This window comes from Neophocaena asiaeorientalis, unplaced genomic scaffold (genome assembly GCF_003031525.2).
Source record: "Neophocaena asiaeorientalis asiaeorientalis breed wild unplaced genomic scaffold, Neophocaena_asiaeorientalis_V1.1 scaffold114, whole genome shotgun sequence".
In the NCBI taxonomy this organism is placed as follows: domain Eukaryota; kingdom Metazoa; phylum Chordata; class Mammalia; order Artiodactyla; family Phocoenidae; genus Neophocaena; species Neophocaena asiaeorientalis.
Window position 1 is genome coordinate 1947587 of NW_020173116.1, and position 26910 is coordinate 1974496.

The following is a 26910-nucleotide window of genomic DNA, read 5'->3' on the forward strand; positions in this document are numbered from 1 at the left end:
GCGTGCTAAGTTCCTGATGTATTCAGGAGGAAAAAAGAAGTACAGAATAGCTCTATATTGCTGTAGGAAAATTTGTAGTTGAATGAGTATGTTGAAATTTTAAGGGAAAATACTGAAATAATATATAATGTATAGCTTCCAAGCCAGCAGAGGGACAAAAGAATATACAATGCAAATTTTAATCCAATGTTAGATAGGAGAGAAGAGGAAAAAAATTCAAAGATAAAACATAGTAAACCAAAAAGTCAAACCAAAGAGCAGAAATTAATCCAAATATTCAGTTGGCCAAAAAGTTCGTTCGGGTTTCCCATGTTATGAAAACCCGAACCAACTTTTTGGCCAACCGATACCTAAATAAGAGTAAATATCTCACCTGTGAAAAGATAAAGAAAATCAAACTGGATTTTCAAAACAACATTCAATTCTATACTAAGAAAATGTAAATGCAACACAAAAACAGCACAGGAAGATAGAAAATAAAGAGATGCAAAAGATATACTATGCAAATACCAACCAAAAGAAAGCTGTTAACAGTTCCAATGCATATCACGAAATCAAGTTTGAGGAAAGATATATACATATTAGAGATAAAGAGGGGAATATATGATATACAAGAAAAAAAACACAAAGAAGAAACACCAATTGTACAATTGTACACAACTAACAAAGCTTGAAATATGTAAAGTAACAACTGGAGAAATTGATACAAGGAGAAACTGGTAAATCAACATTAATGTGGAAATTTTTAGCACATCTATAATGATAACTACTGTGAAGCACATAAGATTTGCAAAATTGGTAAGGATATAAAATATTTCGACAATGAATTAATGAAATTAACAAACTTGCTCTTTACACTCAACAAATAGAGCAAATGCAAGATCTTAAGTACATAAGGAACATTTATAAGAATTAACCATGTTCTGAAAAAGACACGTATTTCAAAAAGATGACAAACATTCTCTGCCCACAGTAAATCTTAGAAATCAATCTTAATATTTTTAATATTTGGAAAACAAAAAAATGTCCTTCTGAACAATCTGTCTGTTCAAGGGAAATCATAACAGCAATTGTCCAATAAGTGGAAGTAAATGACAAAAACAGTGTAACATATCAAAAACCATTAAGGTTTAGAAATGAGGTACCTAGCAGTAAATTTATGCATGTTTAATAAGTTCTGGTTTCAGAAATGTCAGGCTAATATTCCCACTAAGAATAATTAGGCAATCTGAAACTTAATTATTAAACTCTAACAGAAGGAAAAAATAATAAGCTAAGAGCAGAAATTAGTGACATAGAAAATACACATTCGATGGACAAGATCTAAAAGAACAGAAGTGTTTTTTTGAAAAGTTTAATAAAATATAAATCTCTGCTGAAACTACTGAGAGAGACAGAGAGAGAGAGAGAAAGAGATCCAAAAAAATTGTATCATGAATGAATAAGAGAATATCACTACAGACCAGCAGACATTAAAATGGTCATAAGAGCATGTTACTTTTTTTTAATTTTGCCAATGAATTTGAAAATTTTAATGAAATGGAAAAATTCTTCCAAAAACACAACTTTAAAAGAAACTGAGAATAATCAGAATATCTAAATAGTCCAATAATAGTTAATTGAATTCATTACAAAAAACCTTCCCACAATGCTGGGTTTATTTCAGTAATGTAAGGATGGTTAAAATATTGAAAACTAATTCATCACATTAAACGAATAAAGGAGAGAAATCCTTTTAAAAAAGAAGAAAACTATTATTTAAATAGACACAGAAAGAGCATTTGTTAAAATTCAACATGCATTCATTGGGGGAAAAGTCCCAGTAAACTAAGAATCTGGAAATCATTTCTTAAAAAGAGAAAACCAGAAATAAGACATTCTTCTACTCTGATAAATGGTATCTTAAAATTATTTAATGGATTTAGCAAGGTTACTGGACATGAAATAAGTTGTATTAATGCATACTAGCAACAGGAACTCCCATTCATTGCTGGTGAGAATTCAAGATGGTACAGCCACTTTGGAAGACAGTTTGGTGTTTTCTTACAAAACTAAACATACTCTTATCATATGAGCCAGCAATCTGGTACTTACCCAAAAGAGTTGAAAACTTATGTTCACACGAGAACCTATGTTACACAAGGATGTTTATAGCAGCTTTATTCATAATTGCCAAAACTGGGAAGCAACATAGATGTCCTTTAGTACATGAATGGATAAATAAACTGTGATATATCTATACAATGGAATACTATTCAGTACTCAAAAGAAATGAGCTACCAAGCCATGAAAAGACATGGTTGAACGTTAAATGCATATTACTAAGTGAAAGAAGCCAATCTGAAAAGGCTATATACTGTATGATTCCAAGTATATGACATTCTGGAAAAGGCAAAACTATGGAGACAATAAAAATAAATAAATAATAACAAAGGGTTTATATCCAGTGTAAAGAACTCTCAGAAATCAATAAGAAAAATACAAGTGAACCAGTAGAAAAAAAGAGGGGAGGGATATAAAAGGGAATAACCAAAGGCGAATAAATAAACCTATGAAAAGGGGAAACAATTTAAAACCTCAGTGAGATACCATTATATATCCACCAGGTGTCAGCAAGGATGTGGAAAAAACAAGTACTCTCATCTGTTGCTGGTAGGTGTGTGGAATGGTGGCATCACTTTGAAAAACAGTTTGATATTATAAAAAAAGTTAAACATACACATACTCTGTCAAACAGCAGTTCCATTCCTAGGGATACACACAACAAAACGGTGTACACATGTATGGACTTCCCTGGTGGCGCAGTGGTTAAGAATCCACCTGCCAATGCAGGGGACACGGGTTTGATCCCTGGTCCAGGAAGATCCCACATGCCACAGAGCAACTAAGCCCATGTGCCACGACTTCTGAGCCTGCACTCTAGAATCTGCAAGGCACAACTACTGGGCCCATGCACCACAACTACTGAAGCCCATGCACCTAGAGCCTGTGCTCCACAACAAAAGAAGCCACCGCAATTAGAAGCCCGCACACCACAATGAAGAGTAACCCCCACTTGCCGCAACTAGGGAAAGCCACGCACAGCAACTTAGACCCAACACAGCCAGAAATAAATTAATTAAAATAAATTTTTTTTAAAAAACCAAGTACCTGTATATCAAGAGACATCTATGGAATGTTTATGGCAGCATGGTTTGCAACAACCAAGAACCAGAAATAACCCAAATGTCCATCACGAGCAGAATGGATGAATGAATTGGGATATAAGCACACAGTGGAATATTATTCAGCAATGAAAATGAACTACAATGACACACAATAATATGAATTAATCTAAAGAAATATTGTTGATCGAAATAGACCAAATATAAAAATATATATGCTATTTGATTCCATTTATATAAATTCAAAAACAAGCAAAATTAATCTATGGTGTTAGAATTCAAAATAGTTGTTGCCTTCGAGAATAAGGAAGGATACTGATTGGGAGGGTGCTAGTAATGTTCTTTTTTTTTTTTTTTTTGCCCTATATGGTGCTACATGCGTACATTCCCTTTGGGAGCACTCATTAAGCCATACACTAATGATTTGTGTACTTCTGTAAATATGTTACACTTCAATTTTTCAAAAGTTTTTTTAAAAACTGACCTATAGCATTGGAATCAGGACCATGGATACCTTCAGGATGGAGGAAGGGAAAATGATTGGGGTAGAAAGGGGCATAGGAGAAATGTCCCTGGAGTGTTGGCAAAGTTCTCTTTTCAACCACAGATGTTTATCTGAGATAATTCAAAGAACCATAAATTTGTTTTTTGCACTTCTGTGTGTTATAGTAAAAACTATTTTTAAAAACAAGAAAATAAGAAAAAACATTTGCACATCTATCAGAATGAGGATTTGAAATACGTGCATATGCTAGGCAACAGCCTACCATATTTACATTTCTTGATACTTGCATTGCTTAAAAATAATATAAAACAGTATTTCATTGTTGTTGTTCAATTCAGGGTGCAGTCAATTTCACTGGGGCAAGGACAAGGACCGATTGCTGAAAGAATGATCAAAGATGCAATGAAATCAGGAAACTGGGTATTTTTGCAAAACTGCCATCTTGCTGTTTCTTGGATGTTGGCAATGGAGGAGCTAATTAAAACCTTCACAGATTCAAGTATGTGGAGCACATAGCATTTGTATAATACCTTTTTCGCGTGGCCTTTCTTATTGAATCCAATCCTTATAATAATTATTTATTGTTGGCATTGTTTTACCCATATTAAAAAGGAGAAATTTGAGATCTAGAGGGGTGTAGTTAAGTTACACAACCCAGATTCAAATAAAGATGTTCAGACTCCAAGCTGAAGGTATGATCCCCTGGATCATTTCTGTTTCATGTTGCCTTCTATGGGAGGCCATTTGAATTCAAAATAAATTATATCTAGGCATGATGAAAAGAAATAGAAACTGGACTTAGGACAAAACAAGGAAATTAAATCTTTTGCTACAGAATGAGAGAAGTTCAGGAACAAAGTTCAAATTAGAACCAATTCTCAGAGTAGTGTTTTACCACTTTTTATCCTCTGTAACCCACATGGCAATCAACCTTCACATGTGTCTCATAGTCACACACACACACACACACACACACATGCATGGGGGTGCCCAGCATGAGTCATGGTTGCCACCACTAACTATAATATCACCACCTTCTTTCCCACTCAAGAAAGTATAATGGGCTGCAAAGAGAGAAGAAGTGGACTTAGAATCTACTAATTTTTATATAATAGTGTAAAAACAGTTGAAACCTTAGGAACTGTATTATTGGTAATAAGCTGTGTGCACCCTACTTTACCACTCTCCCTGGAAGCCATGAAGGAGAATACACAGCCTGGGATATCCAGGGCCCTTTCTCTGGGGTCCTCCTTTTTGCCCTGACCACAGAGGGCTTTCTAGGAAGGTGAGAGATATGCACATGATCTTGCACGTGACTTTCCTCATTGCTACCTATTAAGTTTGAAGAGATGCTCCTTTACAGTGCAGCCAGCCTGCACTGGTTACCAAGCCACAACCAGGGCTTAGCAGCCTTCCCCTAGAAGGCCCCTCATTCCCTGGGTATCCCCTGCCCTGCCTTCTGCAGGCTGCTTCCATCAAGGATAGATAGCCATTAGCATCTGCTATCCAGAATCTCCACTCTTTCCACTCTTTGCAATGCAAACAAGAGATGGCTTGCTTCCTGCTGGGCCTGTGGCTTATTTCTATTTACATAATTAAAGAAAAATGACAAGAAGTTCTTTACCACTGTTCCTAATCCTGATTAGGATTATAATTAGGAAAAAAAAAATGCTGGGAAGTCATCTAAAAAGCAGTTTGCTGCAGTGGTCCTGTGTGAGCCTTCCAAGTATGGACCTGTAGTTCAGCTTCACAATGACCTGGACAAGAGTGCCAGACCTTCAAGGAGGCTGGATGGGCTATGGAAGCCAGCAAAGGTGTTGATGGATTTTAAGTGTTTTAAGTGGATAGAAAAATCCTCTCCTGGCCCTCGTTACAATTGTTTATTAACTTAACCATTTGAGTTCTATTGTTTAACTTGAACCAGAAAAAAAAAAAAAAAATACATTCAGGTAATAAACTGAAAAGAGAAAGTGAATGAAAGAAAAAAGAGAGAGAGGAAGAAAAAAACCCTCTGGGCTTGAAATTCTAAGACCTGATTAGAGTTTCATCCCCACCACTTCCTGAATGTACATATCACGCCTCTTCTCTGGACCTCAGTTTCCCCCGCAATAAAATGACTGCATAGCGTCATTGCTAGAAGTCCCACAACTAAGATGATTTCTAATTCCATTCCAGCCCTAAACTTCTATGACGTCTATGAAAGTTAAGATTCTTGATGCTTTTGCAATTATAAGAGAAAAGGTACTTTAAAAACATGCTTCTCTAAACCTGGCCTTTTTCACTCTTTGTTTCTTTTGGTTAATGAAATCATTAGCCCTAAGACTTTGATGATTTTGACTTATGCCTAATAGTTTTTACCATACAAGCAACTTTAGTGCTGTTCTAGAATTGTACTAGAATTAACTTTTAATTTTAGCTATTTAATATAGCTCATGAATTTAGATTACCAAACCAAGAAGCATAAATTCAGCTTTAATCTGCAGCCATTCATTTAATAAATATTCGAGAGCCTACCGTGTACCATGCATTGTTCTAGATGCTTAGGGTATGTTGGTGAACAAAATAACCATAGTCATCTGCCCTCATTGAGCTTACATGCTAGTGAGGGGAGAGAGACAATAAACAAACTACATAACAAATAATTTATAAGGTATGATAGAATGTGGTCAGTGCTTTGGAAAAACTTAAAAGGAAAGTAAGGAGAAACAGAAAGGTTGGGATGGAATGGGGGTGAGGAAGAAGGGTGGATAGCAGTTTTAAATGGCGTGGTCTAGATAGACCTCTTTGAGAAGGTGGCATTTAACCAACACTTGAAAAAAGTAAGGGAGTCTAAAGGAAGAGCATTCAGGTAGAAGGAACAGCTAGTGTCCGCATCCTCCCTCAGAGGGAGCAAGCCAAGAATGTCGGAGAAACACCGTCACTTGTACTTAGAGACCAATGTCAAGAAAGGCCTCCTTCGATGATGCCTGTGTCTTCCTGTGATGCGATCAATGATTTTCCCAGCTCTGCTTTGGCCTTTTGAACCTGGAATGGAGCTTGTTCTTTCTTAGGTTCTCTGTCCACAGCTCAGAAAAGAAGCGTATATTGACTTAACTTCTTGATGCTGTATGTGAGGTCTCTCCGTTTCCCTGCTCCCTGAGCTCCCTTTGCAACATCTCTGCAGAAGGGACAAATTTCTTTTTTCTCCAGAGGGCTTTCTGGCCATGTTCACGCAACTTTCCTTAAATTGAATGGCTAAAAAAAGTAAAAATAAATAAAAACAAACAAAAACTAAAACCCCTTCTTGAGCGTAAATGTAGTAACTGTCCTCTCTTTCAATTGAAAATTTTCCCAATTTCAGAGGAAAGGCCCTTAGCATCTCTATCATGTATTGAAAACTAACGTGAAATTAAACTGAATAATTGAGAAAATAATTGAGTAATTTCTTTACTCAAATGTGCCAGCATCTAGACTGCCAAACTGACTTGTGTGAAGAGCTTCTGTAAAGAGTCCCCTCACCTCCATTTTAGAAGATTTTCCAACATAAAATACTTAAAATAGAAAGCCTAGTCTTTAAACAGAACTTACAGCATATTTTTTTTGCTATGCTATAATAATTATTTCTTACAGAAAAGTGTTACTAAGAGGTATGCATTTTCCTTTTTTGTCGTTTTGTCTTTGTTTTAAACAGGTATTGTTATCAAGGACACATTTCGACTTTTTTTAAGTTCCATGCCTAGTAATACATTTCCTGTTACAGTTCTTCAAAATTCTGTCAAGGTAACGTATGGTTGGCCTGTAACATGATTGGCCTCAGGGTGTTCACCGAGTGGGTCCAGGAAGCCCAGGCTTGTACCAGGTTGTGTCAGAGTCCAGGTGGCCCAGGTGGGGAAGTGGGAGTCGGTGTCCCTTCACCGGAGAGTGAGCAGGGAAAGAATTTCCCAGGCCATTGCCCATCCTTACGTGCCCTAGTGCTGCTGGTCGTTCAACACCTCCACTCTTCCCCTCTATAAGAAAACGTCAAGGATGCAGAGGAATGAGTACAGAACCCCTCCCAGAGTTAAGAGAATGTTTCAGCACTTAGGAAACAGGAAGGCCCACAGGGAGTATGGTTGCCGGATTGCAAGGCTGGAAGTTTCCAATATATGGGAAGCCTCTGCATATGAATGATCACCCAAGAACCAGGGATGCCTCTTCCCTGTCTGCCCTGTGCCATCAAGGCAAAGTATGGGGTGATGCCATATGTTGAGATGACCAGAAAATCCAGTGCAGAAAGCCTGAGCATCCTTTCTGGTCCATGTTTAGAGAAATGGACACCAAATGGAAGTGTCTGAGGTTCTTGTTGAGGTGGTTCACACACTATAGGTCTGAGGACCCCCTATTCTCCAGAGGCTGAGGCCGAGCAAGATACAGAGCAGGTGCAAACAGGGCAGGAATGCCTCCCAGGCATTGGTTATTTACGTCCCCTCACTGGCTTCAGCCTATTTGTGTTATTCGGAAATAACGCGTATCTGTACAACCACCCTCTCTGCCGCGGGTGTCTCTACAGGTAACCAATGAGCCTCCAAAAGGTTTACGTGCAAATATCAGACGAGCATTTACCGAAATGACACCTTCATTTTTCGAAGAAAACATACTTGGAAGAAAATGGAGACAAATAATATTCGGCATGTGTTTCTTCCATGCAATTATTCAGGTACACTCAATTTGTATTTTAATAGAGACAAGAAGTGTATTAGGTTAAAAATAAATCAATAAAAAGAATTAAATAAAAGCTTACAAATGGCATTGTGAAATGCTGAGGGCCCTGTTCTGTCTGAACCCAAGTTGTTTTAACTCAGTCCCTGATCTCTGTACACTCCTTGCCTCTGTATCTCACAGCTTTGCCTCCCAGCTCTGCTCTGACCTAAGGAGCACCATCTCCTGGTTGAATGCCACAGGATAGGCACCAGTAGGTCAAATTCAAGAGCACGAAATTGATCTCCACAGCTGTGCTTCACTCGCAAAATCTGCTTCCCTTCCAGACTCTACTCCTGAAATCGGTGGCCCCATTCTCTCAATCACCTACACTCAGAGTTTCAGGATTATTTTTATTCTTCCTCCTTTACACATATATATCATGTCAGTCAGCAAGTCTTCATTTTTCTTACAATAATTTCACTCTCACCTGCTCCTGTTGGAGTGGGCTTAGACCCTTAACAGCTTCCTCCCTGTGATTAGAGCTCCAAGTCCCCTGAAAAGTGGCCTTCAACTGGGTACTCCTTTCCCGCTCTGTTCAGACCTCATTGCCCTGATCTGGTGCCCATACTGTGGCCTCGTACTGGGCACTCCTTTCCCCCTCTGTTCAGACCTCACTGCCCTGATCTGGTACCCATCCTGTGGCCTCGTACTGGGCACTCCTTTCCCCCTCTGTTCAGACCTCACTGCCCTGATCTGGTGCCCATCCTGGGGCCACATACTGGACACTCCTTTCCCCCTCTGTTCAGACCTCATTGCCCTGATCTGGTGCCCATCCTGTGGCCCTTGTACCGGAATTCTGACTCCAGCTCCATATCTCTGTATGGGGTCTTGATTAGACAGGCTGCCTGTTTTTCAAATGTGTGTGGTCTGCAGATGAAGAATCAGTAGAGAAGAAACAAAGATTAAAGATACAAAGTGTGGGGTCTTCCCTGGTGGTGCAGTGGTTGAGAGTCTGCCTGCCGATGCAGGGGACACGGGTTCTTGTCCCGGTCCGGGAAGATCCCACATGCCATGGAGCAGCTGGGCCCTGAGCCATGGCTGCTGAGCCTGCACGTCCGGAGCCTGTGCTTCGCAACAGGAGAGGCCACAACAGTGAGAGGCCCACGTACCGCAAAAAAATAATAATAATAATAATACAACAGAGACTTCCCTGGTGGCTCAGTGGTTAAGGCTCCATGCTCCCAATGGAGGGGGCCGGGGTTCGATCCCTGGTCAGGGAACTAGATCCCACATGCATGCCGCAAGTAAGAGTTCGCATGCCACAACTAAGGAGCCCACATGCCGCAACTAAGGAGCCTGCCTGCTGCAACTAAGACCCAGTGCAACCAAATAAATAAATAAAGATTTAATTACAAAAAATAAATAATAAAAATTTAAAAAATACAACAAACTAGTGAATATAACAAAAAAGAAGCAGACTCACAGATACAGAGAACAAAGTAGTGGTTACAGGGTGGGGAGGCTCTCTGGGGTGGCGGAGGGGGAGGTACAAATTATTGGGTGTAAGACAGGCTCAAGGATGTATTGTACAACACAGGGAATATAGCCAATATTTTGTAACAACTGTAAATGGAGTGTAACCTTTAAAAATTGTATAAAAATTTAAAAATAAGTTTAAAGGGACTTCCCTGGTGGCACAGTGATTAAGAATCCGCCTACCAATGCAGGGGACACAGTTTTTGAGCTCTGGTCCAGGAAGATCCCATATGCTGTGGAGCAACTAAGCCCGTGCACCACAACTACTGAGCCTGCGCTCTAGAGCCCATGAGCCACAACTACTGAGCCCACGTGCCACAACTACTGAAGCCCACACACCTAGAACCCGTGCTCCACAACAAGAGAAGCCACCAAAGTGAGAACCCCCGCACTGCAACCAAGAGTAGCCACCACTCACAGCAACTAGAGAAAGCCCACGCACAGCAACGATGACCCAATGCAGCCAAAAATAAATAAATAAATTTTAAAAATAATTTTAAAAAATTTTAAATAAATTTAAGAAAAGAGGAGGGAACGTGGGACCAATCCTCTGATACAATCAGTAGTTTAGAATTAAGAAATTCGGTGAGATAGGGAGATAACAAAGAAAGGGAAAGATTTCACTATGGGGAGTTATGAAACAAGAACTGAAATTCTGGGTATCAGTTTAAAAAAACAAAAAGGCCACTATAGAGAAGTCAGCATGTAAGCAGCACATCACGCATGACTGAAAAGCCTGGGTGATAGACAGATTTCTTAGAAGAGTTGGGGGCAGCTCTCTCCACCAGATGGGTGATTAGTGTCAGTATTTTTATGCCAAAAGACTCTAGGTGGGATAGTTTTCCCTATTTTGATGGAGAAATATTTTATTTTACCATGAAGAACAAATGTTCTTTTGACAAGTCTATCACATTTTCACATTTCTCATAATATCAAATTTTCTTTTGGGAAATTGGCAAAAGGCCAGTGTTGGAGGAAGAGGTGCCTGCCCTGTTTGGTGACAGCCAAACTGAAAGCCTGGCTCAAGTTGAATGTCATGATTTTAACCGATTTTGCACAATGAGGATGCTCAACTTCAACAGAAACCTTTTAGTTTTCAGTATTTTACACAATTAATTTTATCAAACTTTAAGACCATTTTCATTTTCTATTCTAGGAGAGAAAAAAGTTCGGCCCTCTTGGTTGGAATATCTGCTATGAATTTAACGACAGTGACAGAGAATGTGCTTTACTGAACCTCAACCTTTACTGTCAAGAAGGAAAGATTCCCTGGGATGCATTGATTTACATCACTGGTCAGTATGCCCACATCTGATGTCCAGCTGTGCACCACACATTTGTTGGTTTATGCCCACCTGGCTTATACCAAAATGATGTCCTCCCAAGCCTTTGGTGACGGTGGTGATGACTTCTGATACTGCCTTTGAGAAGATAAGACCATGATAAGAATATCATAAGAATATTTACACATAGGAAATGGGATGAATGTTTTCCCAAATAATAATAGCAAAAACTTAGATAGCTCTTGCTACATGCTAAGCATGTTTTAAGCATGTCCCATGAATTAGCAGATTTAATCCTCACAACAACCCTATAAGGTGAAAACTATTATATCCCTATTTTACACACGAGGAACCTGAAGAACAAGGGTGAAGCCAAGATTTAAAGGCAGGCAGTCCAGCCTCCAGAGTCTGTGCTCTTAAATTCAAAGAATCGAAACATGATTGACTAGTCGAGACCTGTTGAGTTAGGTGTACTTATGAAAAAGGAAAAACTATTTCAGGAATTACAATTTTTAACAAATATGAATTGTGGCCAAATGAGATCTTACTGCCAAAATCAGATACAGTTTAGACCATGTAGACCCAAATAATGAAGAACAGATTCCCACTGGGAGGTGAGGGAGGGAGAGAGCAGAATGGGAATGGATGGTTTTCATTGGTGAGCAAGGGAAATGGGGAACAGCAGAGAGGTATCAGCTGATCTAGAGCCCTGAACAGCACGTAACACCTTGGAACATGTTTGAGTGAAGGGCAGCGAAACAGTATGGAAATGGATGAGGACCCATCCCCAGGGTGGACCAAGAGAAGTAGGCATGGAACCTGGGAAGCTACCTTGTACTCCTGCTCTCAGCCACTCCTGTGTGGCCAACGTTGCTTAACATAACAGTGAGTTAGGCAGAATTCTTCTCTGGCACCCTCTATGTACCCTGAATTTTCTGCTTCCTAGCTTTTCTCTCCCTTCCTTCTCTCCTAGGACACTTGATCTTTCTGGTTACCTCAATTTCTACTGCTGTGGAAGTAACTGTGTTTTGTTTTTTTTGTTTTGGGGTTGTTTTTTTTTTGCGGTACGCGGGCCTCTCACTGTTGTGGCCTCTCCCGTCGCGGAGCACAGGCCCAGCGGCCATGGCTCATGGGCCCAGCTGCTCCGCGGCATGTGGGATCTTCCCGGACCAGGGCACGAACCCATGTCCCCTGCATCGGCAGGCGGACTCTCAACCACTGCGCCACCAGGGAAGCCTGTAACTGTGTTTTTTTGTTTTTTTTTTTTTGTAACTGTGTTTTGAAAAGGATAGAAAGGAATGAGACAAAGATGTATCTGCTCTCATCACTACTATTCAGTGTTGTGCTGAAGTTTCCAGCCAGGGAAATTAGACAAGGAAAAGAAATCAAAGACATCCAGATTAGCATGGAAGAAGTAAACCTATCTTTATTTGCAGATGACAAGATCTTGCATGCAGAAAATCCTAAGGAATTCACACACACGCACACACACACACACACACACACACAAACTGGAAGTAACAAATGAGTTTGGCAAGGTTGTAGGATAAAAAGTCAATATACAAAAATCAACCGCATTTCTATACACTGGCAATGAACAATTAGAAAATACTTTTAATTCTATTCATGATAACATCAAAAAGAATAAACTACTTAAGAATAAATTTACAAAAAGAAGTGCAGATTTGTGCACTGAAACCTTCAAAGCACTGCCAAAGAAAATTAATCTAAATAAATGAAGAGACATGACATGCTCGTGGATTGAGAGACACAATATTGTGAAAGTGGCAATAATCCCCACACCAATCTATAGATTTAACACAATCCCTATCAAAATCTCAGCTGACACTGTTGCTGAAATTGGCAAGCTGATTACATTTGGATGGAAATGCAAAGGGCTCCAAAAAGCAAAAACAATCCTGAAAAAAAAGAATGAAGTCAGAAGAGTTACATTTCCCAATTTCAAAAGTTATACAAAGCTACAATAATCAAGACAGTGTGAGACAACAAGGACTTACTGTATAGTACAGGGAACTATATTCAATATCTTGTAATAAACTATAAAGGAAAAGAATCCGAAAAAGATATATAAACATATATGTGTAAACGAATCACTGCTGTACACCTGAAACTAACACAATATTGTAAATCAACTAAATTCAATTTTTTAAAAAAAACAATATGGTACTGGCATAAGGATAGACATATAATCAATGGAACAGAATTGAGAATCCAGAAATAAACCCTTATATTTATGGTTAATTTATTTTTTTAATAATTTATTTATGTATTTATTTTTGTCTGTGTTGGGTCTCTTGCTGCACGCATGCTTTCTCTAGTTGTGGCAAGCGTGGCCTACACATTGTTGCGGTGCACGGGTTTCTCATTGTGGTGGCTTCTCTTGTTGTGGAGCATGGGCTCTAGGCATGCAGGCTTCAGTAGTTGTGGCACATGGGCTCAGTAGTTGTGGCTCGCGGGCTCTAGAGCGCAGGCTCAGTAGTTGTGGCGCACGGGCTTAGTTGCTCCAAGGCATGTGGGATTTTCCCGGGCCAGGGCTCGAACCTGTGTCCCCTGCATTGGTAGGCGGATTTTTAACCACTGCACCACCAGGGAAGTCCCTGGTCAAGTTATTTTTAACAAAGGAGCCAGGACAATTCAATGGGGGAAGGAGAGTCTTTTCAATAAATGATGCTGGGACAATTGGATATCCATCTGCGAAAGAATGAACTTGGATCCTCACACCATACAAAAACTTAATTCAGGACTTCCCTGGTGGCGCAGTGGTTGAGAGTCCGCCTGCCGATGCAGGGGACGTGGGTTCGTGCCCCAGTCCGGGAGGATTCCACATGCTGCGGAGCGGCTGGGCCCGTGGGCCATGGCCGCTGGGCCTGCACGTCCGGAGCCTGTGCTCCACAGCGGGAGAGGCCACAGCAGTGAGAGGCCCGCGTACCACAAAAAAAAAAAAAAAAAAAAAAAAACAATTCAAAATGAGTGATATATATAAATATAAGAGCTAAAACTATAAAACTCTTAGGAGAAAGCATATAAGTAAACCTTCATGACTTTGGGTTAATAATGGCTTCTTAGATATGACACAAAAAACACTAGCAATAAAAGAAAAATAATAAATTCAACTTCTTCAGCATGTAAAACTTTTACACTTCAGCAAACACCATCAAGAAAGTGAAAAAGGAAACCACAGACTGAGAGAGAATATTTGCAATCATATATCTGATAAGGCACCTGTATACAAAGTATATAAAGAACTCCAACAACAGTAAGAAAAATAATCCAATTTCTAAATGGGCAAAAGATTTCAATGTACATTTCGCAAAAAAAGACACACAAATGCCTAATAAGCTCACTTAGTCATTAGGAAAATGAAAATTAAAGCCATAATGAGATACCGCTTTACACCCATTAAGATGACTATAATAAAAAAAAGACAGTAACAAGTGTTAGCAAGGATGTGGAGAAAGTGGAACCCTCATACATAGCTGGTGACAATGTAATATGTTGCTGCTGCTTTTGAAAATGTTTTAATAGGTTTACCATATGACCTAGAAATTCCATTCCACGCCTAGTTATATACCAGGGAAAATAAAAACTCATGTCCACACCAAAACTTGTACAGAAATGTTCATAACAGCATTATTCATAATCCCCAAAAGTGGAAACAACATGAATGTCTATCAGCCGATGAATGGATAAAGTGAGGTATATCCATACAATATTACAAATGTAATATTACTCCACCATAAAAAAGAAATAAAGTACTGACACATGCTCCAACTTGGATAAACCTCAAAAACTTTATGCTAAGTAAAAGAAGCCAGACACAAAATATCACATGTTGTATATTCCATTTATGTGAAGTTTCCAGAAAAAGCAAATATACAGACAGAAAGTAAGATAGTGATTGCATGGGGCCGGGGATAAGAAATGGACAGCGACTACTAATGGGCGCAAGATTTATTTGGGGGGATGACAGAAATGTTCTAAAATTAGATCATGGTGATGGTTACACAACTTTTCAAATTTACCAAAAACTATTTAGTTATACATGTAAATTTTAAGTGACATAATTTTCAAGGTGTAGCTCATCAAAAATGTTTCAAAGAAAAAACAATAGGAGAAAAAAAGGCAATGCTTTATCCAGGCAATGATATTTGCTTGTGGTGGGATTTTAGGCAGTCATTTATGGATTAATCCAGAAAATCCAGGTTAGTACCACTATGCTAAATGCTGGAAATACAAAGATGATGTAGTCCCTGCCTACCAAAAACTCATGGGATGGAGATAATAAATAAATTATAATATGGTATGACAACTACCCAAATAGAAGTGTATGGACAATGCTGTGGGAATTCAGAAGGAGCAAATAATGCTACCTGGAGGAATCTGGGAAAGCTCCACCAAGGGGGCAATGGTTGAGTGGGGCACTGAATGGTGGGTTGGGCTCAGCAGGAGAGAAGAGGCAGGAGAGCACACTGGCAGAGAGAACAGTGATGGTAAAGCCCAGCAGTGTCGGGATGTGGCATGCCTGTAGACACTGTGAGTAGTTTATGAGTGCCAGAGCAGAGTATAAAGAGGAGATGTATATGGAGGAAAGCTTTATCTTCAACAAAACTAAAAAAAATGTGATCTGCGGGCACATCTTGAAAGCCTGTGTGTGTTGTTAATAAATTTGGGCTCTACCTTATAAGCAATGGTTGGCAATTATAGTCTTTTAGGCTGGGAACAGGTGCAACCACTTATAAAGCTATAACAAAAGCAAGGTGAAGAACTGAACAAGGGGATACAGCAACACCCAGGGGGAGACTAGACAGGAGAGAATAAACAGAGAAAGATTAAGGAGGCTTTAAATATGGGAATGTATTTGGGGTTGGAGGGGGGTGGGGGACGGTCCTTAAAATTTTATAGAGTAAGCTACAGTGATGCCTAAGTCCAAGAGACAGCTTTGAGCTCAAAGTGGGCAAAGACAGAGCTAAACCTAAGGCCTATCCAGTTTGTGTCAGGCCATCCCTGAGCCAGCCCACAGGCATAAGAATGGAAGAGAAGGGGAAGACACCACATCAGGATTTGCAACAAGACCCTCAGGAACTGTGATGCCTGGGCCAGGACAGGTGGTGGACGTGAATGGTAGACGCCCCCTCCCAACATCTGTCTTCTAAACCCAGAAGACTCCTTCCTAAAAGTAAGCCTAAAAGTGAGTCGTCTACCCTGAATCAAATTATTCGAGTTCCTGGTTTACTCACTTTGCTCCAAGAAAAACATAACACTAAATCTGGACGCAGAATCACAAAGTCTGATGGTTTTTAAGGTGAATATTTCTGTGCTACTTCTCAAAATATAAATATTTTTGTTTAAAAAAATATTTTTTGGCCCTGCCGCACGGCATGTGGGATCTTAGTTTCCCAACCAGGGATCAAACCCGGGCCCTCTACAGTAGAAGCATGAAGTCTTAACCACTGGACCGCCAGGGAAGTCCCCGAAATTTTTTTTAGAATAATGCACTTCAGGGCAACTTTTTCCTCTCACCAGTGACTAATTATTGGAGTCTGCGTTTTCCCGGCCACCCTCCTCTCACAGACAACGTGATGCAATTGAAGAAACTTGACCTTTATATTCCCATCTAGCCCTCAAGATCCAAGTTGGTCTGAAGCTAGATGGACCCACCACAAAGATTTAACCCAACTTTGTGTTGCAAGATTTCCCAGAGAGTGACTGAAGAGTATTCTCAGGAAAGTACAGCAGCATCTCTTTCTTCCCTCTTAGAATTGCTAATACAGGGAGTCAGTTACTTGATCATCAGCTCTGGCACTTACTCCCCAACGTCCTCACTCTAAGTGGCTGAGCCAGTAAGACTGACCAGAAGTGCCTCAACAGGAGAGGGAAGATAGGTGCAAGCCAGGACGCTACTATCCTGGAAGAAATAAAGTACTGAGATTCCAAACACAAATAACTTACTCTCAACCAACCATCTCAGCTTGAAAAAGAATTTTTTAAAAAATCTTCTTGACATAACGAAAGAGATGGAGATGAGAAATGATGAACATTTAAAGGATTCAGAAGTTGGCAATATCAATATCATAAGTAAAATCCTTTTCAGAAAACTACAGGGGTGAATAATGAATTGTAGCAATGGGTCTGGAATTTTTCCAAGGAATTATATCATCCAGCAGTACAATCATTCCAATGTAGAATAGATATCTTTCCTACTTGTAACTTGGGGATGGCGATGGAGCATAATTTCTCTGTGGAAAGAGATGGGATACCAATAAATTGTAATTCCCCATAACATAATTTCTGTGAGGCAAGTTGTCTCCTTCACTATGGATCTATCTTTCTTCCTTGGCTTAATATCAATGATTTATAAGGTATGTATAGAGTTTGAATGGCTTGCTGTAAATGTTTTGGTTTCATTTAGCTCATCGGCCCCCAAAAGAAGCAGTGGTTCATGGAAAGTATGTCTGTTTTAGAATACTACAGTCAATGATGGGATAACACCCAAAATCAATATTTTTGAAGAAAAAAAACAGGAAGAAGAAAGAAATATGTAAACAGATCTCACTGGCTTTAGTATCAGTTATTTGGGAAAAGCAAAATAATTAGGGGAGAGAACATATACTAGATTTTTTTCTGCTTTTTAGAAGTTGACTTTTATTACCTTTGGGGGTGGGGTAATAGAAGAAACTCAATGTGCTATTTCCACTTTCAATACCAAATAAATGTGTGAATAAATAAACCTATTAGAATGTGGGTATGCATATCAATTAAAAGCAAACAATGTTTTTAAATGCAAACTTCTTTTCAGGTGAAATTACATATGGTGGTAGAGTTACAGATACCTGGGATCAAAGATGCCTTCGTACTGTTTTGAAAAGATTTTTTTCTCCTGAAACATTACAAGAGGATTATAAATATTCTGAATCAGGTGAGTGACTTTTCAATATCATGGAAAACAACTTTTTCCAAGAAGTCGTTGACAGCATCTCTCAGTTTTCCATCCAGGAGCTGTCTGTGTCCAGTCCTCACAACCCAGACCCCACACCCTCCCATCCTCATGCTTGACCACCTTCAAAACGGCTTTGGTTGTAAGAGTACAAAGATATCTATTGTACGATAACCATTTTGAATTATTTCTGCTCTAAAGGGGGTGGTATTCTGTGTGTTTTCAAAGTTCCATAAATTCGGAACACACCTCTCAGTAGCACATCCCTGGGTTCTCAGAACCTTGAAATGTTCTGCAGGTTAACACCCTGAAAGGTTAGGACACTGATTAGATGTAAAGGCCTCAAGAAAAGGTAAAGAAACTAGACACAGGGATGAAGGCGAGGAAAAACCATCCCTGTTTCTCTGTGAGGCAGCTGATTACAGCCACCATCTGAACAGACATAGAAGCACCAAACCTGGCAGTACTCAAAGCTCGTCTATTTGAGACATATTGCCTTCTGTGTTTTCAATAACAGGTATCTATTTTGCACCCTTGGCTGACAGCCTACAAGAGTTTAAAGACTACATTGACAACCTGCCTTTGATAGATGACCCAGAAATATTTGGAATGCATGAAAATGCCAACCTAGTTTTCCAGGTATGTGGCCTTTCAACTTAAAAGACATATTCATATTGTGTATATAAACCTGAAACATCAATAATCACCTCACTGGCTCTGTAAATTATAATCTTCTTAAATAAACAAATAAAAAATGTTTCACCTCGACTTCAACATCTGGTTCCAATTTAGGGTGCTCCCTCTGGATCCTTCACAGAATCCTAAGATCCTCATTCATCTTCTTGTCACCAGCCACCCCCTCAGCTTCCAGCCTCTGCTTAGTCCATAATCTACCTGCTAGTCTCCTGCAACATGGGGATTTGGATGATAATCCAGACCGTCCTTTTTCTTTTGCACTTCTCCCTCCATGCTGGGCATACTTGTAACATATTTCACAAAGATTTATGGACCCCCCCCCAAGATGAGTAGGTTATAAAAGTACAATAGCAAATGTCCAAGGCAGAGAAATCAAAACACTGTTCTTTAAAAGCACAGTTTATCAAATTTGCCATTGCAACAACATGGATGGACTTAGAGAGCATTATGCTAAGTGAAATAAGTCAGACAGAGAAAGATAAATACTGTATGACATCACTTATATGTGGAATCTAAAAAATACAACAGGAATTCCCCAGCAGTCCAGTGGTTAGGACTCTGTACTTTCACTGCCAAGGGCCTGGGTTCAATCCCTGGTCAGGGAAATAAGATCCCACAAGCCACACGGCATGGCCAAAATAATAAAAAATTAAAAATAGAGAATACAACAAACTGGTGAATATAACAAAAAATATAACAGGAGCGGACTCACAGATATAGAGAATCAACTAGTGGTTACCAGTGGAGAGAGGGAAGGGGGGAGGGGCAAAAGAGGGGTAGGGAATTAAGAGGTATAAGCTACTACATATAAAATAAATAAGCTACAAGGATATATTGTACAACAGGGAATATAGCCAACGTTTTATAATAACTGTAAATGGAGTATAACTTTAAAAATTGTGAATCGCTCTGTTTTACACCTGTAACTTATGTAATATTGTACATCAACTATATCTCAATTTTTAAAAATAATTTAAAAATTAAATTAAATAAAAAAATAAAAGTACAATTCATCAAGGTGACAGTACCAGACCACAGCAGTAGGTCCAAAGAGCAAACTGGACAATTTTACTCCCCCAAGACCCTCTGATGCCACAGCATTACCTAAGGGTAGTCCGAGCTCCTCAGCATGGCAATCAAGGCTCCGCCATGACCGGGCCATTACATACCCTTCCAGTTTTATTATCTGTCATAGTCTGGCATCTTTAGGTGAACCAAAGCCACAAAAAGAGGTATGTCCCTGGAGCCCTGGAATACTCTAAAGGTTGGAGACTAGGTTGGCCTCACGAAGCTGAAGGGAATCACCTTTCTTTTCAACTTAAATTTGGCCCCTACAAGTTAGAGACAAATTAGAGGGTAAGGTCTGCCTAGTTATCAAAGAATCCATGCAAAACGACAGTGGAAATTCTCAATGATCATGTTCTCAGAGAACATGACATGACCTATGTCATGTTCTCTGCCCTAAAAATTGCTTTGCCATTCAGTGAAGAGTTGGAATATCTTATTTTTCCTGATTCCACTTTCAGGAGGAAAAACAGGTGGCCAAACCTCGTGTTAATATTCAATCATCTGTTTGTTCTGGAGTGGGTGGGTGCGGAGGTGAGAGAAGGGAGAGAGGAATGTGGAAATGGTAGGCTCACTGCATCCTGTGAGAAGCACAGGACTTTTGGGTGGGGTAACACTCTTGGCAGTATATACCTGGGAATGTAGTTTTTTGTGTTTCCATTGGTTCAGAATGACTGAGAACGAGACAGTAGGCATGTAGTGAGCCCCAAGTTATGTTTTTCTTCCCAGCCCCCCTTCCTTCGTTTCTCTGGTACAGTACATCCCCTACTCCCACCTCTTTCCTTTGGGAAAATTTCCCCTTCCTCATTCCATTAGATTCTGGTAAAACTTCCAACCACTCTCCACCTTCACAGAGGTGGGCATGTAACTCAGGCCTGGCCAAAGGCAGCACAACACCACCCAGCCCCTGGAATTGGTCCAAGGAGCAGGGACATGGCCCACACTAGGTGCATGAGATTCCGTTATAGGATATATAGATCCTAGGATGGAGGAGGGAGGAAAATGCCTTTCCTCTGGAATCACTACCTATGATGCTGCATACCTGCAGCGTTCTGTGCTCTCATCCCTGACCCCCCTACCCCTTCTTCCTACCAAATGGAAGAAGGTTATCTGCCATAGGAAAGAATGAGAGAAACAACCAAATATACACAAGAGAGAGAGTGCTAGATCCATCCATGCCTGAAACCCACATGACTTGTGTCCTCTTCTTCCCAGCTATATGTGCCAAGATACCCCTTCTCTTTGCTTTAGCTGGTTTAAGTTAGACAATTCTGCCTCTTGCCATCAACAGAGACTTAATGCAAAAGATACAAATGATTCCTTCTTCAGACCAGCAAACTATACTTACATAGATGCGTACCAGAGACTAGTAAAGAGAATTGAGCCTGGCTGCGCTAAATGTTTCAAGACTTTTGTCTAACCAAGAAGTCAAGAACTAAAATGGAAAAGTCATAATATTAAACAACTGGCACTGAGCAAGGAAACCAAACTGCTTAACCATAACATTAAGTAGATAATGTCGCATGTGTGTTTAGGACCTAATGAATGTGTCAAAAGTCATGTTTGAAAGAAGATCTATTATGTAAAATATAACTTTTACAACCAAGATCTGTAATCCCAGGTTCTGAACCCTTTTCTCAGGTAAGTGGAAACGAGTGTTGTGACTGGTATAAAGAAAACCTCTAAGAGGTTCCAAGAAATATACATAAGAAGATACCATGTTTCTGAATTAAAAAAAAAAAACTAGAACAATTGAGAATATTTAATTGACCTTGGAAAAGGAATTTCTAAGCATAAAAAGCAATTGAAAAATAAATCACATTAGAAAGAGCCAGAACATGTGAGTATATCCAAAAGGTATAAGAAAATTAAATGACAAAGCAAAACATCTTTGAAACAACAACAAAAAAAAAAACAGAAAAAGTTAACTGTCCACACATGGGACACTTTCCAGAATAAACCATATGTTAGACCACAAATTAAGTATCAATAGTTTTAAAAAGATAAATATCATACAAATTATCTTCTCCAACTACGATGGGATAAAATTTGAAATCAATAAAGCTAACGTAATCAAAACACTTGTACTGCATAAAGACAGACATATAGACCGATGAAGTAAAATAGAAAGCCCAGAAAGAAACCCTCACATATATGGTCAAATGATTTTTGACAAGGGTGTCAAGACCATTCAATGGGGAAAGGACAGTCTTTTCCACAAACAGTACTTGGCAAACTGGACATCCACATGCAAAAGAATGAAGTTGGACCCTTACCTAACACCATACACAAAAATAAACTCAAAATGGCTTAAAGACCTAAATGTAAGGCCAGACACTATAAAACTCTTAGAGGAAAGGCAGAACACTCTATGACATACATCACAGCAAGATCCTTTTTGACCCACCTCCTAGAGAAATGGAAATAAAAACAAAAATAAACAAATGGGATCTAATGAAACTTAAAAGCTTTTGCACAGCAAAGGAAACCATAAACAAGACGAAAAGACAACCCTCAGAATGGGATAAAATATGTGCAAATGAAGCAACTGACAAAGGATTAACCTCCAAAATATACAAGCAGCTCAATATCAAAAAAACAAACGACCCCATCCAAAAATGGGCAGAAGACCTAAACAGACATTTCTCCAAAGAAGATATACAGATTGCCAACAAACACATGAAAGAATGCTCAACATCATTAATCATTAGAGAAATGCAAATCGAAACTACAATGAGGTATCACCTCACACCAGTCAGAATGGCCATCATCAAAAAATCTAGAAACAAGGCTTCCCTGGTGGAGCAGTGGTTGAGAGTCCCCCTGCCGATGCAGGGGACACAGGTTCGTGCCCCGGTCTGGGAAGATCCCACATGCTGTGGAGCGGCTGGGCCCGTGAGCCATGGCCGCTGAGCCTGCGCGTCCGGAGCCTGTGCTAGGCAGCGGGAGAGGCCACAACAGTGATAGGCCCGTGTACCGCTAAAAAAAAAAAAATCTACAAACAATAAATGCTGGAGAGGGTGTGGAGAAAAGGAAACCCTCTTGCACTATTGGTGGGAATGTAAATTGATACAGCCACTATGGTGAACAGTATGGAGGTTCCTTAACAAACCAAAAATAGAACTACCATACGACCCAGCATCCCACTACTGGGCATATACCCTGAGAAAACCATAATTCAAAAAAAGTCATGTACCCCAATGTACATTGCAGCTCTATTTACAACAGCCAGAACATGGAAGCAACCTAAGTGTCCATCGACAGATGAATGGATAAAGAAGGTGTGGCACATGTATTACTCAGCCATAAAAAGAAATGAAATTGAGTTATTTGTAGTGAAGTGGATGGACTTAGAGACTGTCATACAGAGTAAAGTAAGTCAGAAAGAGAAAAACAAATACTGTATGTTAACACATATATATGGAATCTAAAAACAAGAGGTTCTGATGAACCTAGGGGCAGGACAGGAATAAAGATGCAGATGTAGAGAATGGACTTGAGGACATGGGGAGGGGGAAGGGTAAGCTGGGACGAAGTGAGAGAGTGGCATAGACATATATACACTACCAAATGTAAAATAGATAGCTAGTGGGAAGCAGCCACATAGTACAGGGAGATCAACTCAGTGTTCATGTCCACCTAGAGGGGTGGGATAGAGAGGATGGGAGGGAGACGCAAGAGGGAGGAGATATGAGGATATATGTATATGTATAGCTGATTCACTTTGTTATACAGCAGAAAATAACACAACATTGTAAAGCAATTATACTCCAATAAAGACGTTTTTAAAAAAAGAACTAAAAATATAAAATTCTTAGAAGAAAACATAGGACAAAAAGCTTCATGACATTGGATTTAGCAATGATTTCTTGGATATGACACCAAAGGCAGAAATAACAAACAAAAAAACAGACAAATTGGACTTCATGAAAGTTTATTTTATTTTAATTTTTTCATTTTAATTCAACAGAGAGAAAGGCAACCCACAGAATGGGAGAAAATATTCATAAATTATATATTTGATAAGGGATTAATATCCAGAGTATATAGGGAACTCCTAAAACCCAACAACAAAAAAACAAACAACGCAATTCAAAAATGGTCAAAGGACTTGAATAGACATTCCTCCAAAGAGAAATGTAAAATGGTACAGCCTCTGTGAAAAACAGTATGGCAGTTCCTTAAAAAAAAAATCAGATTTACCATATAATCCAGCAATTCCACTTCTGGGTATATACACAAAAGAATTGAAATCAGGGACAAAAAAAAGATATCTGTGCACCCATGTTCATAGCAGCATTATTCACAATAGCTAAAACATGGAAGCAACCCAAGTGTCCATCAGTGGATGAATGGATAGGAAAAAAATGGTGTATACATACAATGGAATATTATTAGCCTTCAAAAGGAAGGAAATTCTGCACAGCATGGATGAACCTTAAGGACATGACACTGAGTGAAAGAGGCCAGTCAAATAAAGAAAACTACTGCATAATTACATTTATATGAGGTATTTAGAGTAGACAAAATTTTGGAGACAGAAAGTAGGATGGTGGTTGCTAGAGGCTGGCGAGAAAGGAAATGAGGAGTTATTGTTTAATGGGTACAGAGTTTCAGTTTTCCAAGATGAAAAGAGTTATGGAGATGAATGGTGGTGACAACATTATTAGTGTATTTAATACCACTGAACTGTACAGTTAGAAATAGTGCAGACAGCAAATTTTATATTATGTGTATTTTACAGCAAGAAAAAAAATAGAAAATCGTTAATTATCTTTAGTATAGAATTATCTCCTATAAATCAATAGTAATAAACACTAAAACTCAAAATGTACAAAATATATAAATAATTTATAAAGACAATACAGATAGCCAATGAACTTATATTTTAAATGTTTAACTCTACGAATCCTCAAAGAAGTGCAAACCAATGAAAAACTATTTTGCCCATCAAATTGGAAAGGATTTTTTAAGCAATGATAGCAATTCTTACAAAGACAGAAAGACAGGTCCTCTGATACACTATTGTTGGGGATGTAAGTTGATACCGTGTTGTTAGAAATCAATGTAGTGATACACAGTTTAAAAATATGCCTTTGGTAATATATCATGTAAAGAATGTAAATGATAGCGGATGAAATTCATATATAGATATTCTATGCACAGTTCTAAAAGAAAATCTGGAAGATAGAACTATCCAAAAAGTAAATAAACAACTATATTAATTATAGTGCATTCAAACCAGCAAGGACCAGTCACTGAAAACAGGACTCATGAAGAGTTTTCAGTGATGTGAGAAAATGTTCAAGAAATTGAAAAAGAATAAATACTACATAAATTGTATGGGCTCAATATTTAAAACTATATGCACATATATACAGCAAATGTCCAGGGGGTGGGGGAGGTAAACTAAAGTTATAAATATCTCTGAAAAGCAAGATCATGAATAATTTTTCTTTATACTTTTCTGTGTTTTCTAAATTTTCAACAATAAGCTATAATACTTTTCTAAATTCTACCACTCTATTTTTTTTTTTTTTTTGGCTGCACCCCATGGCATGCAGGATCTTAGTTCCCCAACCAGGGATTGAACCCACGCCCTCGGCAGTGAAAGCATGGAGTCCTAACCACTGGACCACCAGGGAATTCCCCATAATACTTTTCTAATTGAGAAAATGTTATTTTTTTTATTGAAGTATAGCTAATCTACAATGTTGTGCATATCTCTGCTGTACAGCAAAGTGACTCAGTTATACACATAGAGACATTCTTTTTTTTATATTCTTTTCCATTATAGTTTATCACAGGATATTGAATCTAGTTCCCTGAGCTATACAGTAGGACCTTGTTTATCCATCCATTGTTTATCCAATGTTTATCCATCCTATATATAATAGTTTACATCTGCTAATCCCAAACTCCCAGTCCTTCCCTCCCCCACCCCCCTCCCCCTCTGCTCTCTATGTTTGTGAGTCTCTGTGTTTTGTAGATAGTTTCATTTGTGCCATATTTTAGATTCCACATATAAGTGATATCATGTGGTATTTGTCTTTCTCCTTCTGACTTACTTAGTATGATAATCTCTAGTTGCATCCATGTTGCTGCAAATGGCATTATTTCATTCTTTTTTATGGCTGAGTAGTATTCCATTGTATATATGTACCACATCTTCTTTATCCATTCATTTGTCAATGGACATTTAGGTTGTTTTCATGTTTTGGCTCTTGTGAATAATGCTGCTATGAACATAGGGGTGCGTGTATCTTTTTGAATTATAGTTTTGTCTGGATATATGCCCAGGAGTGGGTTTGCTAGATCATACGGTAATTCTCTTTTCAGTTTTCTGAGGAACCTCCACACTGTTTTCCATAGTGGCTGCACCAACTTACACTCCCACCAACAGTGTAGGAGGGTTCCCTTGAGAAAATGTTATTTAAATAAAAGTATGTTCTAAAACTGAATTCTCATTATTTCTTCCTCACTTTCATAACTGCCTTTTAAATAATTAGCCAAAAATTGTTTAACCATTTTTTACTGTGGTAAAACACATGTAACATGAAATTTATCATTTTAACCAGTTTAAGTATATAGTTCAATGACATTCAGTAAGTTCACATTGTTGTTCAACCAAAAATGTTTAACTATAACACCGAGAACTAAACACTATCATTTCCAATGAGCACATTTTACCAACTATTATCTTCAATATAAAAAATAAAATTTCTGGGCTTCCCTGGTGGCGCAGTGGTTGAGAGTCCGCCTGCCGATGCAGGGGACACAGGTTCGTGCCCCAGTCCGGGAAGATCCCATATGCCACGGAGCTGCTGGGCCCGTGAGCCATGGCCGCTGAGCCTGTGCATCCAGAGCCTGTGATCCGCAACGCGAGAGGCCACAACAGTGAGAGGCCCGTGTACCGCAAAAAATAAATAAATAAAATAAAATTTCCTTGGTTTTGACCACTGCCATTATTTCTCTAATAAACTATGTGTGAAAAATTATTTTTTTGAGAATTTGGTTCTTCACTGTTCTGTCTCTTCTCACCATTAC

General features: G+C 39.0%; 1 protein-coding gene across 1 annotated transcript in view; it reads left to right on the plus strand.

Annotated features, from left to right (window-relative positions):
* Positions 1-26910, plus strand: part of DNAH6 (dynein axonemal heavy chain 6) — a 283212-nt gene that overhangs the window by 244144 nt on the left and 12158 nt on the right. The window contains exons 65-70 of the mRNA XM_024743950.1: positions 4008-4168; positions 7340-7428; positions 8198-8344; positions 11021-11159; positions 17965-18084; positions 18620-18741. Of these exons, the coding sequence (XP_024599718.1) occupies positions 4008-4168; positions 7340-7428; positions 8198-8344; positions 11021-11159; positions 17965-18084; positions 18620-18741 (778 nt within the window). The remainder of the gene's footprint in view (positions 1-4007; positions 4169-7339; positions 7429-8197; positions 8345-11020; positions 11160-17964; positions 18085-18619; positions 18742-26910) is intronic.